The 19,139-nt window shown below is 38.9% G+C and overlaps 1 protein-coding gene across 2 annotated transcripts in view; it reads right to left on the bottom strand.

The window, feature by feature from the left end:
- The window catches only part of TPRG1 (tumor protein p63 regulated 1), a 383,646-nt gene that overhangs the window by 31,025 nt on the left and 333,482 nt on the right, over positions 1-19,139 (bottom strand). Inside the window, exon 6 of one of the 2 annotated variants that reach the window (XM_028492205.1) lies at positions 3,357-3,520. The exons of the other annotated variant lie outside the window; for it this stretch is intronic. Coding sequence (XP_028348006.1) covers positions 3,491-3,520 — 30 coding nt within the window. The 3' untranslated portion in view covers positions 3,357-3,490. Of the gene's footprint in view, positions 1-3,356; positions 3,521-19,139 lie in introns of those variants that run through there. 2 annotated transcript variants of the gene reach the window in all.

The raw sequence follows: 19,139 nt of genomic DNA, 5'->3' as shown, positions 1-19,139 counted from the left end.
CATATGAGGTATCGTTATTTATTAATGAAGATTAGAATACTGAATAGAGAAGAATTACTTAATGTATTTGTTTATTGTTCAGTCAGTGTGTCTGGAGATTCTTACACTGGAAGGTTTGGTAGTTTTGAATATTAGGGTCATTGTTAAAAACTTGTGTTTTCCTTTCTTGTCACCCAAACCTTGCTGGGAAGAAACAAAAAGAAAAAAAACTCCACATCACCCCATTCTCTTAGCAGAAAACAAAATCTTTCTTTTTCTGCAGCTTTATTTTCACCACCAGACCACTTCAATTCATCTACATGTGAGGAATTACTTGTTTTCTATCTGATCTGCCCTATATCTCACTGTTCTGAGTGAGAAGAATCTCCAAATTCTAGATGGAATGCTTCTGATCAAACTTATCAAAGAGAGAAAAATGATATCCTAGAGCCTGTATATTTTTGCCAGGTGCCTTATGTGTGTTTTGGTCATTTAACTATTTTGATAATGCTTGAGATGGACACTATTATCCTCAGATTGTAAATGAGAACTTTGCATTTAAGGGACTTTGTCAGACCAAGGGAGTTCTGCTCTCCCCACTAGACCACTGCAGTTCTTCAGGTCTTTATCTGCTGTACCATAAATTTGAGGTGAGGGATTACAGTCAGTTGTAAATAATTGTAAATGCATATGAGACCACCAGCAATTTCTCAACTGTCAGAGAGCACTATCGCCGGATCTTTTGGGTTGTTTTAATGTAATTCAGTTCTCACATAGAGCTGTATATTTCTGTGTGAGTATGTTTCTGGATGACAGTGAAATTCCTAGAATAAACTATATGTAACTCAAGGGTAGGTAAAGCCATAATCAAAACTGGGTTGTACACATAACTGAGGGCACTTTGAGGTAATGAGTTAAAAATCCATGTTTGTTTATGGGAATGAATAACACATATTCTAAGACCCTTCACAGAAGATGACTTGTTACTTAAAATGTTAACCTTTCAACTTGTAATCCTGAGTTATAGAAAATGGAGAAAGGGTCTGAATTTGAGTAAATCAGACCTGTGCTCTAAGGAGAGGCAACATCTCTCTAGATGCATCCACCAGGTCTATTTCACCCTTGGAGCAGGCCATTCCTTCCTCTCTTAATTTTCAGATAAGACCTCCACAAATATTTCTATGGCTGGAAATAACTTTTGAACTACAACTATACATATACACACACACGTATACACAGATGTATGTACACAAACCTATATATGCACAGATATATATCCATATTGGAGTTCAGTTCACGCTTTAGTTTCAGTCACTTTTATTCCTTTAAAGACAGTTTCAGCATATGGTCATAGGATATTCAAAATATAAAAATGTCAACTTTTCTATGTAGAAAATGGAGGAAGATTAAAGAATGCAGAATATTGATAACTAGAATACCTTACATAAGGATAGCAATTTACAAAGAACTTTCATTTTCATTATCTCATTTGATCCTTTTAACAGGCTTACCAGTAAGCAAGAGAGATTTTATTAACCCATCTTAAACATGAATAAAATGAAATTCAACCAGAACTGAAATCTGGATCATCACAACTTAAATCCTGTATACTTTTTAATTATTTTTGAAAAGTTATTGTGGTCTTCATATCTATATCTATATCTAAATCTAATTATCTCTCTATCTCTCTATCTATCCATCATCCAGCAAGCTAGCCTTATATTTTATTACATTTGAGGTTTTTCCAGGGTACCAGTGATGCTTCTGTTTATACCTTTTGGTAGAGAAATGGCTTCACATTTGGTTAGATTCACAGATCCTTGACCCACAGAGTTCTATTCATGCCCTTCAGGACTAGAAATCTTTTCTACTTTCCTCAGTCACTGTGATGCATTCAGCCCACCAGTGTTATATAGAAAATTGAAATACAAGTCTTTAATTTAGCAGATCCACCTACAAGGTTCCAGAAGCTTAAGTCAGCATGAGTCTTTGGGAAAATATCACTCTGGAAAAAATAGTACATGTGAGAAAAATACTGTGAATTTAGAAGCATTTGTTTTACAAACTACAGATGCAGAGTGAAAGAAAATGACATCTCACTTTGATATTAAGCATTCCTCCATAACACATCCATCTGCAACATGTTTTGCAGTCACTTACCCGCTAAACCTCACAGCACACAGATTTGCACATGTGGTACAATACAGCTGACCCCGTTTTACAGATGGAGAGAGCAGAAACATGGGGAGATTAAATGAATTTCTCAAAGTTTCCAATCAGTTTTCAGACATCTGCCATCAGACAGGAGTAAACTAGTCCTTTATTAAAACTAAAAAAGGAAAGAATATTGGTTCCAGGTTTTCTCTTTAGGAGGGGTTTGTTGGCTGAGATCTGATTAAAAGGCAGACAGGAAGCTTATCTTGAAACCATTTCTGTGCAGTAAAACCCCAGTCTTTAATTGATTGTGTGTCTATTTTGGGTAGGTTGGGGGGAAGGCAGTGCCTTGGTACTACCAGTGACTTAAAACTTATATGAATAACCTAAATGAAATAGCCATTTATAAGAGGGAAGCAGTTTTGTAATGGAGGAAAACTTGAAATGAGAAGTGAAAGACTCAATTTCTGGTCATGGCTCTGTCTCCTTGGCAAGTTTCATAATTATTCTGGTCTTCAGGGGTCTCATCTTTAAAATATAGGGAGGGACTACATCAGTGGTTCTCAAAGCATGGTTCTCAGGCCATTTATATGAGAGTCAACTGGGAACTTGTTAGAAATGTGAATTCTCAGGCCTCAACCTTTACCTACTAAATCAGAAATGCTGGGAGTAAGGCCTGAAATCTAGTTTTCAAAGCGCTTCAGGTGATTCTGATGTGGGATAAAAATTTAAGGATGGTTGGATCAAAACTTCTCTAAAGGCCTTCCAGCCCTAAGATTCTGAATCCATCATGTTATTATGATGAATTGCATCTTTTCTGATAATTTTAAGGATAGTTTGGGCTCTTCAAAACACAAATTAGTTAATTTTCAAGTTCTGTGAAGAAAGTAGGAATTAATTCTCTGTTTTGGTGACAGAGAAATTGAGGTGCAAGCCTCCGGAAACTATGGAAATCAAGCTGAAAGGGAGCAACACGTAATGTCTCTCTTCCTCAAAATAAAATGCACTTATCCTTTCTGCAATTCAACTTTTGGGGCCACAGTTGACCAAGACAGAGAAGCAACAGAACTCAGGGCTATGCTCCCATTTACTACGACCTTGGCAAGATAGTATCTAATTGTATGTTGCAAACCCTAAGTGAAATATGACATCGTATATGTTACTGGTTTCTACTTCACTAGAATACATGAAAGATACATGAAATAATGGAAATCAAGGTTTTTTAAGATACAAGATACAATTTAGAAACATTTCCTATGTACAGATCCTACAGTGAGGAGCCTGAAGTCAAGGCTTTTGAAAGCTCTTCATTTGTTGAAGCGTATTACCTGACATGTACTAGGTGACGGGCAAATGCTTATGGAATCAGATTGGTCTGTGCAGATTTCTGTGGGAGATATAAAGAAGAGTTTTCTAAGTACAGATGGTCCCTGATTTAACGATGGTTCAACTTACAATTGTTCGTCTTTGCCATGGAGCGAAAGCAATATGTGTTTAGCAGCAACCGTTCTTTGAATTTTGGATGTCAATCTTTCCAGGGTTAGTATGTGGTACGATACTCTCCCCTGTGCTGGGCAGCGGCAGCCAGCCACAGCTCCTAGTCGGTGACTCGATCACAAGGGTAAACAACCAATACATTTACAACCCTTCTGTACCAATACAACCATTTGGCTTTTCACTTTCAGTACAGTATTCTATAAATTACATGGTATATTCAACACTTTAATCATAAAATACGCTCTGTATTACATGATTTTGCCCAACTGTAGGCTAACCTAAATGTTCTGAATGTGATTAAGTTAAGCGAGGCTTAGTTCTGTAGGTTAAATGCATTTTTGACTTACAATATTTTCAATTTATAATGGGTTTATCCTGAGGTAACCCCACTGTAAGTCAAGGAAGAGCCTTACAACTAGAGGAACATGGCAAATAGGACTGTGAACAGGGTAATCAGACTTGAAGATACTCCAAACATTGTCAGAAGAGGAACAGTAAAAGGAATTGCATATGTTAATCCAAAGAATTAATGATATTGGTGGAATGAGATGGGCATCTTCAAATAACGAAGAACCAGAGCTCTTCCTTCTAGAACATGGAACAATGGATACAAGTAATAGAAACAGTAACAAGTTAGAAGTTTGTGTAGATGAAGCAGAGTCAGGAGATAGACACAGTAGAAATGACTTAAAATGTTGAAAAGATAATGCTGACAGTTGAGTTGGAGGAGAGGAGAATCTGGGAGGTTGGTTATATGCTGGCTACACTTTGTTTTCTGCTCCTATGTCTAATTCATTCTCTGTAGTTCTCTGCTCTATTCTGTGCCATGGGAAACTGATCTCCCCAGACTTTATCACCTGAGCATAGTTGTCCTTTAACTTCAGGCTGGGTTTGCAAAGTGGAAGACACAGGTAAGAATTTGGAAGGTGAGAGAAGAGAACACATTGTACATTTATTCCACTCCTACCATGGCCTCCTTACTTCCATTAGGATCAGACAGGGCAGGTCCTGTAACATGAACTGTCTTTCATATTTTATCTCCTATCAGATCCCTATAATGTCATTCCTTCTCTGTGCCCTTTTGGGTGTAAGGTGATAACCACTTCAAATGTTGCTAATCTGGGGCTGCTGCATCCCTTGTTGGTTCTCTTAAAATTGCCCATAACTATACACACAATCCATTCAGTAAACTCTCTTCAGCTACGATGTAGGAGTGTCATCTGATGAGCTAGTTGGTTGCCTCAGAGCAGGGGTTCTGAATCTGTAATCTGCATCAGAATCATGTGGGAGGCTTGTTAAACTACACACTACTGGACCTCACCTCCAGAATTTCTGATACTGTGGGTCTGGGATGGGGCCCAAGAATTTTCATTTCTAACAGGTTCCCAGGTTATGGTGATATTGCTGGTCCAGGGACCACAATTTAAGAATAATTGTCTGATAGTAATTCTCAAATGTGGTCACACATCAAAATTACTTCCTGAACTACATAAAAGTACAGATTCTTGAAACCCCCTCTGGATCTACTGAAACAGAAACTCTGTTGTAGATCAGAGTTCTGAAATGTGTATTTCCCAAATTTTCTCAGATGATTATGATGAAGCTGGATTACTTCTCCAAGATGCTTCCAGCTTTGAAATAATAAAGTGAGATGTGCTTATTTTGTGTCTTTTGGCTTGAAGGTAGAGGTTCAGACCCTGTTGGAACAAGGAGCAAGAAGCTTATTTCTCGTCTTCCTCCAAGATCCAGTTCAGCAGCTTTAACTTTGGAAAGGAGTGGCTTCTCTGAATACTGTAAGGTGTGATCACCTCATTCTTTTTTGTTTCACATCAGTACCTGGCGCACACCTTTCAAGTTAGTGCACCTATCACAGTGCATTTGCATCATTGGCTCCTCTGACTCCCATAGAAGATGGTGAGCTCCTTGAGGACAAGGATTGAATCTTTCCAATTTTGAATGACCAGCATTTAGCACTTAGCACATCTTTGTATCATCAGAAATTAGCACCTGGCCTGGCACAAAGTCAGTGTTACCTTACGGGTGGAGGTGGCGGGGGGGGAAGGATGTTGATTAGATGAATGAAATGGTGGAATGAATGAATAGATGTTGTTCTTCCTCATCTTTTCTATTATGTCAACACAAAATAATAATAAACTCACCTTGTGCCCTCAGATGCTGACTTTAACAAGTAAATTTGCTAATGTGGTGGGACTTGAAGTGAGTTGGATGGCCTCATAGATATTTTCTGTCTCTTAACTTCTTGGTTCAACAAGTAATTGAAAGGAATCAATCTCCCACTGACTGACAGTTTTGACAGCTGCTGTTCTCGGGATGTCAAGTAGAATCTGTTATTCTCCTTACCAACTTAAAACTGAACAGAGACATATGCACTGTCAGTCTCATTTGTCTCATCTTGTTCCTGGTCCTCAGTCCCCTCACTCTTGCCCTGTTTTATCCCCCTCCCCCCGCCCCAGCCTCATGTCAGTCAAGTGCCTTTACATTCTGAGTAATTCTGAAGCTCTTCTGCCCCAAGCTAGAAGTTGGATTAGAGCTCATCTTCTCTGAGTATTATTACGGCATGTTTACAGTGAAGTCTCCAGCTTTCCAAACTAATAGGGCATCTTAAATGTGAAGCTCTTCAAATAATAAATGAATCTTTTCTCTATGCTTAGCCAAGGGAAGTGGATATTAAAATGAATAAGAGTAATAAAAAGTGAGCTAGCTGCATGGGTGTAATTACACTGAATAGCTTACACACAAAAAAATAAAGCTCTGAACACTGACTTCTTCTGGGACACACCCCAGTACACCCAGACCTCGCCTCAGAAAGGTATGCACTGCTTGTCATCCTAACATAAAGCAAACACCTAAATGCGCCCTCCCATCTACAATAGGGAGATGAATTTGGCTTCCTAAGTCAAAAACTCTTCCAGGCTTTGGGGGGAAGAAAAAAACACCTATTTTTCCTATCCTCAGTATTCAAGAAACCAAAATGCAAGTCCTTGAATTGTTAGGATGGCTGGTCCGAAGGATGAGGAACTGAGGCATGGGTATCTGATTTGCATTCAGTATTATAAGTGCATTTTCATCTGTGCTGGAAAAAGTAGTCAGCAGCATGGTAGGTACATTTGACCCTTATAGCTGCTCTGCAGATCATCCTTTGGAACTCTTACTTCTAGAAAATTCCATGGGAAGTATAAGCTCGGAGTAAGCTCAGGCACCATGGGTGGGGCTGCTGCCATCTGCCCTTTATCCCCTTCAGCCATTTAAAACTCCATGAAGAACCAGTCACCCAGACTAGGTTACACCTACCTTCCTTTCTCAAGAACTCTGGGTCCAAGTCACCCCTAGTATGAAAATTAGGAGGTATTTCCTCATCACCCTTGGTAAGGTGAGCTTGTGAGAACATAGTCTCCAGGTTATTTATCATTTGGGAACTTTGTGCATTCATGTAGCCCTTTTCCTCCAAAGACGCTATTTACTCAGAGGCCTCTCCTAAGATTCCTTCCTTTTAAGGAAACAGAATATTCACCATACACTTAATACGTGTGTGATGTATATGAGTTTCTTTTAACCTCAGTAGCTTCTCTTGTTCTTTATTTTTCTTTCCTGTACTTTTGAGACTCACGTGTCTTTTATCTAGAGAAGCAAAAACAGAAAGCCCATACATTTTCATGGACCTGAGGGATTCAATATCTGTTTTCCTATTGCCTTCTTCAGTAGCCCTTTTCAACTTGGCGAAAATGCCTCTGAGGTGAAGCATAGCTTGATGAGGATTTCCCCCTTCTTTTATTCAGTAATCACAGTAAACCGCTTGGTCTTTACCAGTTTCATGGAAAAGGAGGTCATTCAGACAAAAGCAGAGCCTTAAAGTCCTCTGCTCTAATGCCCCATTTGATAGTCAGTAGAGCTTTCAAGAAGAGAGGAGAAGAAGAACTTTGTCCGGTATCACTAAGAAAGCTCAAGTCACATTACTTCAGCTTTTGTTAGAAGTATTCCCTATTTCTCTTGTGTTATACTTCGTATTCACAATATTAACCATATTTATCTTGGAATTCTGAAAATATTAAGCCTAAATAAGTCAGGATTGATTGCTCATAGTATTATGCAAATCTTCCTTATCATGTGAGTGACCTTGACAATTCACTTGCCTTTTCGAGGTGTACATGTTCCTGGTAATAGGGATGTTGGAGCAGTGATGTTGAATGTGCCTTCAAGCTTTAATGCTCTCTGTGTTATACTCTCAATGATTGATGATTATCAAGGTGATTGTTGCCTCTAGTAGTAATAATAAGCAAGAGATAAACAAGGATATTTATGCACACAGGATTAGCATACATGTATTATGCATGTAAGATGATCCCTAAAAGCATATTGGAACTCTTGCCTTAGCATTTAATTAATTTTATATTATGATTTATTTCATGTTGTAGGGTGAAATGGACAGGAATTGTAGACTTGAAATTTTGAATCCTATTATTTCACCCCAGCTTTACTATTTAATTTTATTGTATGACTGTGGGCAAGTCATTTAACTTCAGTGAGCCTCAATGACTTCATCTGTGAAATGGGAGCAGATGGTAGGGTAGGGAAAGAGGAGAGATTTTATACTACCATTTCTCTAAGAGTCCTTCTAGTTCTACCATGCAGTGACATAGGAATCTGACATAACTTTCTAAATACTCATATCTTCATATACGGAAATATTTAAATTATTTGGATATAAGTGGCAAAGGATGAGGGTAAAGAGAGGCAGAGACAATGGCAGCAACAGTAGAAGTTCCAGGGAGTTCCCTGGTTTGTTTGTGAAGCTGTGTGTTTGTTGAGAGCAGGTGAGCAGCATGCATGGAAGCAACAAGAAGCCAAGTGTTAATGTGAATTTTCTCCTTTTGGGGACTTCTGGTTAACCCTTCTGGTACTCTGAATCTGGCACTAAAATCTGTTGAAAAGGTAGAAGAAGTCATTACCAAAAATGACTCTCTTTTTTAGCGAACATCACATAGAAGCAACAACAAAAAATAAAATATGTCCTGGTTTCTGGTTTCAAATATGAACACATACCAATAAACTGAGAGCTCCTGGGTACAAAATTCTCATTGGTACAAACGAGTTTGCTGAAAAAATTACCACCATCTTACACTTTGTGACATGTATACACCTACCTGAACCATCAAGAAGTGAGGGTAGGAGTACAGAGCTCACTAGGGAATTTTTACCACCAGGTCATATGGAGCATAAATCGATTAAAATACCCAGGAGTCAGCTTTCCAGTGTAGATGACATACGTCATCAGGAGATGCCCTTTAGGCAGAAGGCTGTGGCAGTATATTCTACTTTGCCACTATTTTTCCTCCTCCCTCAGCCATAATCACATTCTTTGTGACAAATCAGCCCATTCTGGTTTGGTGCAGAGTGCAGTGGGAGTCATCACCTTGTATTTTGGTACCCAAATGACATAGATTGCCTGATGTACCATGTGAATAGTCTGAAAATTAGTTAGATAATAATAGCATGATTAACTACACATAGGTGTTCTAATCAACTATGAGTCAATGTGTGTGGTCAAAAGACAACCTATTTGCTTCATGACCTTGAGGAGGTTACTTCCCCTCTCAGGGTCTCAAAGGGATTGAAGCAGATCAGTGGTCCTGCACATTAGCCATACATCAAAATTCCCTGGAAACCTCTGAAAACTTGTTGCCCAAGCCCTCCTCCACAATGCCGGTAAATCCGAATTTCTGCTGATGCAATCTGCACTTTGGTATTTTTGAAAGTTCCCCAAGGGATTCTGATGTGCAGCCACAACTGAGAAGCACAGGTTTCTTCTGAAAGTAAACAGAGGAGGGTGTCAGTGACAGGACAGAATTGACCTTGGAGTTCAACTTTGACCTCTAGAATAAAAAAGGGAAGAATATTTGGAAGGGAATGTGCCTATGTTGGGTCTACTCATAGGGGTCATGCCCCACAGTCTTGCCATTGTGCAGAGGGCAAATTGAACCCCTCCCCCAACTAAATAAAGTCTCATGAGATCACTCAACTTGTCTGAGGAAAACCAAGATTACTGCTTCCCATGGTAATATTCCAACACTGAAGTTTTTTCGTTTTGCATGAGTGAGGTTGCTTGAGAAATAAAACACCACCCAGCAAAATAGCACCCCAAAAGTGCTATTGCCTCATTCTGGCAACGAAAACTGTGCTTCCCCTTAGGCCTTGCCTCATAGGCTGCTGTTGCCATGGGAAGAAAGGCTTTATTGGGATGCCAGAACAAACAGGCTCTGAAACCAAGCCAGCATAACTTATAGAGCTGCCTATAAATCAAAGAGAGCCCTAGGGTCAAAGCCACTTAGACACACACACACATTCTCACACATAAACATGGTCCCAGAAAAATATTACAAAGGAGAAGGTGTGTCAGGGAAATCCAACTAAAATTACTGCGCATAAGTAATCATAACCGAAATTTATGTGTCCCTTTCATCCACAGTTCTCAAAAGACACAGAATGTGCTAAGATTACTTGTCTTTTGAAAGTTTTCCAATATTCCAAGGGATAAAAGAGGAGGCATTCTGCAAATAAAATCAGGCAGGTGGAAGTGGCCGTGAGGGTCACCCTTTATAGTCTTCTGGTTTTGGGCATATTTACAATGAAACTAAGCCATATCTCTCCTTCCCATGGGCGAAGTCAATTCTACACCATCCCAGAGTATCATTATCCATCCACTCTCTTTTTCTCTAGGAGACTTTCGACCAGTGATAATTCTGCTGGGACAGAATTTTAAAGCAATATCTCTCCTATCATAAAGTTCAAGAGCTGGGGTGGAACTTTCAGCAGGCTAACTGCTGTTAAGCTGGCCACCTCTTCTCTGCATTCTCCCCACCTACTTGGTTTCCTTTTTTACCAAGAATGCCCGTCTCCCACTAAAGTGAGCTCGTTTGACTCTGGGGAAGAGCATCTTACTATCCTTAGAAACCTGGCTGTACCTTGATATTTTAAAAAATATTTCTATACCTACATCGTATTTCTGACACTAGAGGTTAAGCCCACATGATCCTGCTCTACTGTTTGAAATATGGAGCAGCCAGGCACTATCCCCAGCTAGAAGGAGCTCGGTAGATATCAGTTTTCCCCACTTCTTTCCCTCAGGGAGTTCCACTTATAAAAACATATTAATAATGTTAAATTGAAATGTAAGGTTAAATTTGGAAACCTAACAAGAAGTTTTAGAAAAGGATCCCACTTTGGCATTTAATGAAAGATTATTTTGCAAATATCTCCACCATGTGGAGGCTACCTGGATGGTATTGTACTCAGACGTTTACCCGTCCTGTCACCAGCTTTTGAAACCACCACCCCTACCTACAGTGTACAGACTCAGCCCTGCTCAGAGCTCTGGCATCAGTCCTGACCCTAGCCATGTGGTTGATTTAGGTCTAGTCAATACCTTGGAGTATTACCTCAAGGGATACTCACTGCCAGCCTAACCCTTACATTGTGTTCTTGTGTTAGTAACTCACCTCTGTCTCATCCTTGACACCCAGTCACCACCATCACTTGAGACCCTGTCAGAGTCCTTGCACCTGATCTACATTTTTGGTAATTTGCTGAGCGTACCAGCCTCCCTAGGACTCTGCTTTTGGTCATCTCCCAAATTCAACACCGTCTAGATTATAGAGAGCTAGTGACCAGAGAGGGAGGAAGCAGATAGATTGAAAGCAAACTTGGAATCATTCCTGAGTCCAATTGCAGACTCTATGCTTCTATTCTGTTCACATCGTGCCTGGCTTCTTTTTCTTTTTTCATTTCGGAAGAATTTATTCTTTAGAAATGCACAAAATCTCATGAGATAAATGGGAATTTACATATATTTCACATAAGGTTTTTATTTCTTTTAATTAGAGTATAGTTGTTTTGCAATGTTGTGTTAGTTTCTACTGTACAGTGAAGTGGAATTCCCTGTGCTATACAGTAGGTTTTCATTAGTTATCTATTTTATACATAGTAGCATATATATGTCAATCCCAATCTCCCAATTCATCCCACCTCCCTTTTCCCCCTTTGGTGTCCATACATTTGTTCTCTAGGTCTGTGTCCCTATTTCTGCCTTGCAAACAGGTTCATCTGTACCATTATTCTAGATTCCCCATACATGCATTAATACACGATGTTCGTTTTTCACTTTCTGACTTACTTCACTCTGTATGACAGTCTCTAAGTCCATCCACCTCTCTACAAATGACCTCATTTCATTCCTTTTTATGGCTGAGTAATATTCCATCGCATATACGTACCACATCTTCTTTATCCATTCGTCTGTCAGTGGGCATTTAGGGTGCTTCCATGACTTGGTTATTGTAAATAGTGCCACAATGAACTTTGGGGTGCATGTGTCTTCTTGAGTTGTGGTTTTCTCTGGGTATATGCCCAGTAGTGGGATTGCTGGGTCTTATGGTAATTCTATTTTTAGTTTTTTAAGGAACCTCCACACTGTTCTCCATAGGGGCTGTATCACTTTACATTCCCACCAACAGTGCAAGAGAGTTCCCTTTTCTCCACACCCTCTCCAGAATTTATTTTTCATAGATTTTCTGATGATGCCCATTCTGACTGGTGAGAGGTGTGAAGTCATTGTAGTTTTGATTTGAGTATCTCTAATAATTATTGATGTTGAGAATCTTTTCATGTGTCTCTTGGCCATCTGTACATCTTCTTTGGAGAAATGTCTGTTTAGGTCTTCTACCCATTTTTTGATTGGGTTGTTTGTCTTTTTAATATTGAGCTGCATGAGCTGTTTGTATATTTTGGAGATTAATCCTTTGTCAGTTGCTTCATTTGCAAATATTTTCTCCCATCTGAGGGTTGTCTTTTCATCTTGTTTATGGTTTCCTTTGCTGTGCAAAATCTTTTTAGTTTAATTAGGTCCCATTTGTTTACACTTGTAGCTGTCCAGTTTTCCCAACACCACTTATTGAGGAGACTGTCTTTTCTCCATTGCATATTCTTGCCTCCTTTGTCATAGATTAGTTGACCATAGGTGCATGGGTTTATCTCTTGGCTTTCTATCCTGTTCCTTTGATCTATATTGCTGTTTTTGTGCCAGTACCATACTATCTTGATGACTGTAGCTTTGTGGTATAGTTTGAAGTCAGGGAGTCTGAATCTTCCAGATACGTTTTGTTTTTTGTTTTTTTGTTTTTTTCAAGATTGCTTTGGCTATTTGGGGTCTTTTGTGTCTCCATACAAATTTTAAGATGTTTTTGTTCTAGTTCTGTGAAGAATGCCATTGGTAATTTGATAGAAATTACACTGGATCTGTAGATTGCTTTGGGTCATATAGACATTTTCACAATGTTTATTCTTCCAATCCAAGGACATTGTGTATCTCTCCATCTGTTTGGGTCATCTTTGATTTATTTCATCATTGTCTTATAGTTTTCTGAGTACAGGTTTTTGCCTCCTTAGGTTGGTTTATTCCTAGGTATTTTATTCTTTCTGTTGCAATGGTGAATGGGATTGTTTCCTTAATTTCTCTTTCTGATCTTTCACTGTTAGTGTATAAGAGTGCAACAGATTTCTGTCCATTAATTTTGTATCCTGCAACTTTACCAAATTCATTGATTAGCTCTAGTAGTTTTCTGGTGGCATCTTTAGGATTATCTATGTATAGTATCATATCATCTGCAAACAGTGACAGTATTACTTCCTCTTTTCCAATTCGGATTCTCTTCATTTCTTTAACTTCTCTGATTGCTGTGGCTAGGACTTCCAAAATTATGTTGAATAATAGTAGCGAGAGTGAACATCCTTGTTTTGTTCCTAATCTTAGAGGAAATGCTTTCAGTTTTTCACCATTGAGAATGATGTTTGCTGTGGGTTTGTCATATATGGCCTTTATTATATTGAGGTAGGTTCCCTCTATACCCACTTTCTAGAGAGTTTTTAATCAGAAATAGGTGTTGAATTTTGTCAAAATCTTTTTCTGCATCTATTGAGATGATCATATGGTTTTTATTCTTCAATTTGTTAATATGGTGTATCACATTGATTGATTTGCATATATTGAAGAATCCTTGCATCCTGGGATAAATCCCACTTGATCATGGTGTATGGTCCTTTTCAAGTGTTGCTGAATTCTTCTTGCTACTATTTTTTGTTGAGGATTTTGGCGTCCATATTCATCAGTGATATTGGTCTGTAATTTGTGTGTGTGTGTGTGTGTGTGTGTGTGTGTGTGTGTGTGGACTTATTTTTGTTGGAAGATTTATAATCACAGTTTCAATTTCATTATTTGTAATTGGTCTGTTCACATTTTCTATTTCTTCCTGGTTCAGTCTTGGAAGGTTATACCTTTCTAAGAATTTGTCCAGATCTTCCAGGTTCTCCATTTTGTTGGCATATAGTTGCTTGTATTAGTTTTTTTATGATCCTTTGTATTTCTGCAGTGTCTGTTGTAACTTCTCCTTTATCATTTCTAATTTTATTGATTTTAGTCCTCTCCCTCTTTTTCTTGATGAATCTGCTAAAGGTTTATCAATTTTGTTTATCTTCTCAAAGAACCAGCTTTTAGTTTTATTGATCTTTGCTATTGTTTTCTTTGTTACTATTTCATTTATTTCTACTCTGACCTTTATGATTACTTTCCTTCTACTAACTTTGGGGTTTTTTTTGTTCTTCTTTCTCTAATTGCTTTAGGTGTAAGGTTAGATTGCTTATTTGAGATTTTTCTTTTTTCCTGAGATAGGATTGTATGGCTATAAACTTCCCTCTTAAAACTGCTTTTGCTGCATCCCATAGGTTTTGGGTCATTGTGTTTTCATTGTCATTTGTCTCTAGGTATTTTTTTATTTCCTCTTTGATTTCTTCAGTGATTTCTTGGTTACTTAGTAGCATATTGTTTAGCCTCCATGTGTTTGTGTTTTTTACAGTTTTTTTCCTGTAATCAATTTCTAATCTCATAATCTTGTGGTTGGAAAAGATGCTTGATATGATTTTAATTTTCTTAAATTTACCAAGGCTCGATTTGAGACCCAAGATGTGATCTATTCTGGAGAACGTACCATGCACACTTGAGAAGAAAGTGTATTCTTCCACTTTCAGGTGGAATGTCTTATAAATATCAATTAAATCTATCTGATTTATTGTGTCATTTAAAGCTTGTGTTTCCTTATTTATTTTCTGTCTGGACGATCTGTCCATTGGTGTAAGTGGGGTGTTAAAGTCCCCCACTATTATTGTGTTACTGTCGATTTCCCCTTTTACAGCTATTAGCAGTTGCCTTAGGTACTGAGGTGCTCCTATGTTGGGTGCAAAAATATTTATAATTGTTATGTTTTCTTCTTGGATTGATCCCTTGATCATTATGTAGTGTCCTTCCTTATCTCTTGCACCAGCCTTTATTTTAAAGTCTATTTTATCTGATATGAGTATTGCTACTCCAGCTTTCTTTTGATTTCCATTTGCTGGAATATCTTTTTCCATCCCCTCACTTTCAGTCTGTATGTGTCCCTAGGTCTGAAGTGGGTCTCTTGTAGACAGCACATATACAGGTCTTGTTTTTGTATCTATTTAACCAGTTTGTGTCTTTTGGTTGGAGCATTTAATCCATTCACATTTAGGGTAATTATTGATATGTATGTTCCTATTCCCATTTTCTTAATTGTTTTGGGTTTGTTTTTGTAGGTCTTTTTCTTCTCTTGTGTTTCTCACTTAGAGAAGTTTCTTTATTGTTTGTTGTAGAACTGGTTTGGTGATGCTGAATTCTCTTAGATTTGCTTTCCTCTAAAGCTTTTGATTTCTCTGTTGAATCTGAATGAGATCCTTTCTGGATAGAGTAATCTTGGTTGTCGTTTTTTTCCCTTTCATCACTTTAAATACATTCTGTCACTCCCTTCTGGCCTGCAAAATTTCTGATAAAAGATCAGCTGATAACCTTATGGGGATTCCCTTTTATGTTTTTTGTTGCTTTCCCTTTGCTGCTTTTAATATTTTTTCTTTGTATTTAATTTTTGATAGTTTGATTAATATGTGTCTTGGCGTGTTTCTCCTTGGGTTTATCCTGCCTGGGACTCTGTGCTTCCTGGATTTGATTGACTATTTCCTTTTCCTTTGATTGACTATTTTGATTGACTATTTCCTTTCCCATGTTAGGGAAGTTTTAGACTATAATCTCTTCAAATATTTTCTCAGATGCTTTCTCTTTCTCTTCTTCTTCTGGGACCCCTATAATTCGAATGTTGGTGCATTTAATGTTATCCCAAAAGTGTCTGAGACTGTCTTCGATTCTTTTAATTCTTTTTTCTTTATTCTGCTCTGCTGCAGTTATTTCCACCATTCTATCTTCTGGCTCACTTATCCTTTCTTCTGCCACAGTTATTCTGCTATTGATTCCTTCTAGAGTATTTTTAATTTCTGTTATTGTGTTGTTCATCACTGTTTGTTTGCTCTTTAGTTCTTCTAGGTCCTTGTTAAACAGTTCTTGTATTTTCTCCATTCTATTTCCAAGATTTTGGATCATCTTTACTATCATTAATTTGAATTCCTTTTCAGGTCAACTGCCTATTTCTTCTTCATTTGTTTGGTCTTGTGGGTTTTTACTTTGCTCCTTCATCTGTTGCATATTTCTCTGTCTTCTCATTTTGTTTAACTTACTGTGTTTGGGGTCTCCTTTCCACAAGCTGCAGGGTTATAGTTCCTCTTGGTTCTGGTGTCTGCCCCACAGTAGGTGAGGTTGGTCCAGTGGCTTATGTAAGCTTCCTGGTAGGGGGGACTTGTGCCTGCATTCTGGTGGGTGGAGCTGGATCTTGTTCCTCTGATGGGCAGGGCCACATCTGGTGGCATATTTTGTGGTGTCTGTGAGCTTAGTATGACTTCAGGCATCCTGTCTGCTAGTGGGTAGGGTTGTGTTCCTTTCTTGCTAGTTATTTGGTGTGAGGCGTCCAGTACTGGAGCTTGCTCACCATTGGGTGGAGTCAGTCTTGGTGTTGAGATGGAGACCTCTGGGAGAGCTCTTGCTGATTAATATTCCCTGAGGCCAGGAGTTCTCTGGCAGTCCAATGTCTTGGACTCTGCTCTCACACCTCAGAGACTCAGGCCTGACCCCTGTCCAGAACACCAAGACCCTGCAAGCCACATGTCATGCCTGGCTTTTGATTGGATATTAGTCAACTTGGAGCTTAACTAGAATGTAAGCTATTGGACCAGTGTACTTTTCTTGTTTTTAACTCTTCACTTCCTCCTTATGTCATTCATGACTAGACCTGGCTTTCCTCTCCCTGCTAAGTTGAATTCTGACTCAATTTCTCCAACTCAAGAATAGAGGCAGTTAGCGTGGAGTGGAAGATATCCTGCACCAGTTGTCTGAATGGCTTCCAAGTTCTTTATTCATTGGCAGAGCAACCTTGGGCAAGTTACTTTACCTTCCTGAGCTTCACGTTTATTCGTGGTGTTTCTATGTGAATCAAATGAGCTGTGAAAGCGTTAGAGCAGTATAAATATGCAGGCTGTTTTCTCCTCTCTTGGTAATGTTATGAGAACAGAATGGTGACACATACAAAAACCTTAAGTCCTTCCTCAGAAAATTTAGAGCAATTTGGGGAGTCCTTTAACGTTAATTTCTGCTCGGGTTTGTTTTGGTCACAGTCACCAAACCACAGTTTTACAATTACGCATATAGTGCAAAAGTTGGTATCTGTATTTATTTCTCTAATATGCATTTTTCCCAGGTCTTTGACCTGACCCTTTAGCTAAAACGAAACTTCAAAGACGTCCTAAACTAGTGGGAGAACTTCAAAGGCTTCCTGCAGGGTCAATTAGTATCTGTAAAATTTATCCCTGTTGTCACTAATGGCTATTAAACTAAAGTGAGGGCTAATGAGGACGGATCACCACCACTTCCTGGGATTGTTGTTATTTATTTAAGTGGAAAATAACTTGGAACTCTCTACATTGACTATCCAATGCGTGAATGGTTTAAGATTCATTAACTATTGTAGATTTGAGGTTCTTGTTACGATTCTTTCAGATAAGGAGCTTTGCTGAGTACCTGGTAATATGCATAACCAGATGCCTGCTTGGGCATTAAAATAAGTTGGCAAGACTGCCTAATGAAATGATAACTGACCTCCTTCACCTATATACAATTACCCAAAGACATCTGTTATCTTGTCACATTCTCTTTTAAACAATTTTTATCATCAGGAATACTTACTGAAATAAAAATAAAAATAAGTATTTTTTGATTATATAGGTATTTTTGATATATATGAAATTTCTGATAAATATCAGAAAATTATTGGTTATTTTGCTCATAGATATTTGACTCATTGTGAGGATCATTTCCTCTTTCTTTAGATTCTTCAACCTCTTTAAAGAAGAGTTCTCAACCCCGACTGCACATTAGAATTAGGTAGGGATTTTTAGAAGAGACTGAAGGCCAGGATTGACCCCTGACCCATTACAGAGGATCTGGGGTAGGGGTGGGCATTTGTGTTTTTTAAATCCTTCCAGAATTCTAACTTACAGCCTAGATTGGGAGGCACTGTTTCAGAGGGTCTGAATTCTTCCCTGGGCTCACAAAGGAGGTCCATCTTTCCCATCTGAAAAAAGTGGTGACAAACCTTCCTTCAGAGTTGCTGCACTGCCAAAGCAACCTCTCCTTAGCACCAAAACTCCTGAAAAAAAATCACATCTATAATCCTCAGCTCCTTTGCTGGCTTCCTGTGTTACTCTTCCTTATTTATCCTTCCACTGTTTTCTATGAAAGGTCAGAGATTATCACCAGTTAGTATATACAATGACTTAAAAAAGAAATCAGTCTTCAAATTTTTTTCTCCCTTCACAGCAATTTTCTGTCAAGTTCTCTAACCCCAAACTCTCATTTGTCATTTAGGTCTTTAAAAAATGTTCTGAATGAAGATGGGGGTGAATTTGGGTCTCAGCCCTACCTCCTACCATGATGGGAGGATTGAATAAGTAACAGAGTGTAAGCCCTTGGGACCCTACCTAGAACATCTTAGAAGGAACTTTTGTCCACTCCCTATTTCCCTCTTCTATCTCTCTTTCTGCTCCTTCTCTAGAGAAGACAGATAATCTTATTCACCAGAGTACCACGGGAATGATGGGAATGTTTCCTGGAGTGAGATTCCTGCTCCAGCTGGTGGGGGCAGTGGTGGGAAGACTCCACTTCTTGCTCACTCTTTTGGTGAGGAGGATCCTCATCACAAAAAGAAGACAGACATAGAAGAAAGGGAGCAATAGTCAGAACGTTTCTGAAAATTTCAGTGTGTGGGCTATGGAAAATTCCTCTATGACCTACTCAAGAGAACATACTTTAAAAATGCATCATTTTGGGCTTCCCTGGTGGCGCAGCGGTTGCGCGTCCGCCTGCCGATGCAGGGGAACCGGGTTCGCGCCCCGGTCTGGGAGGATCCCACATGCCGCGGAGCGGCTGGGCCCGTGAGCCATGGCCGCTGAGCCTGCGCATCCGGAGCCTGTCCTCCGCAACGGGAGAGGCC

This window comes from Physeter macrocephalus, chromosome 1 (assembly GCF_002837175.3).
Source record: "Physeter macrocephalus isolate SW-GA chromosome 1, ASM283717v5, whole genome shotgun sequence".
Taxonomy (NCBI): Eukaryota; Metazoa; Chordata; class Mammalia; order Artiodactyla; family Physeteridae; genus Physeter; species Physeter macrocephalus.
This window is presented reverse-complemented; position numbering and strand designations above follow the sequence as displayed.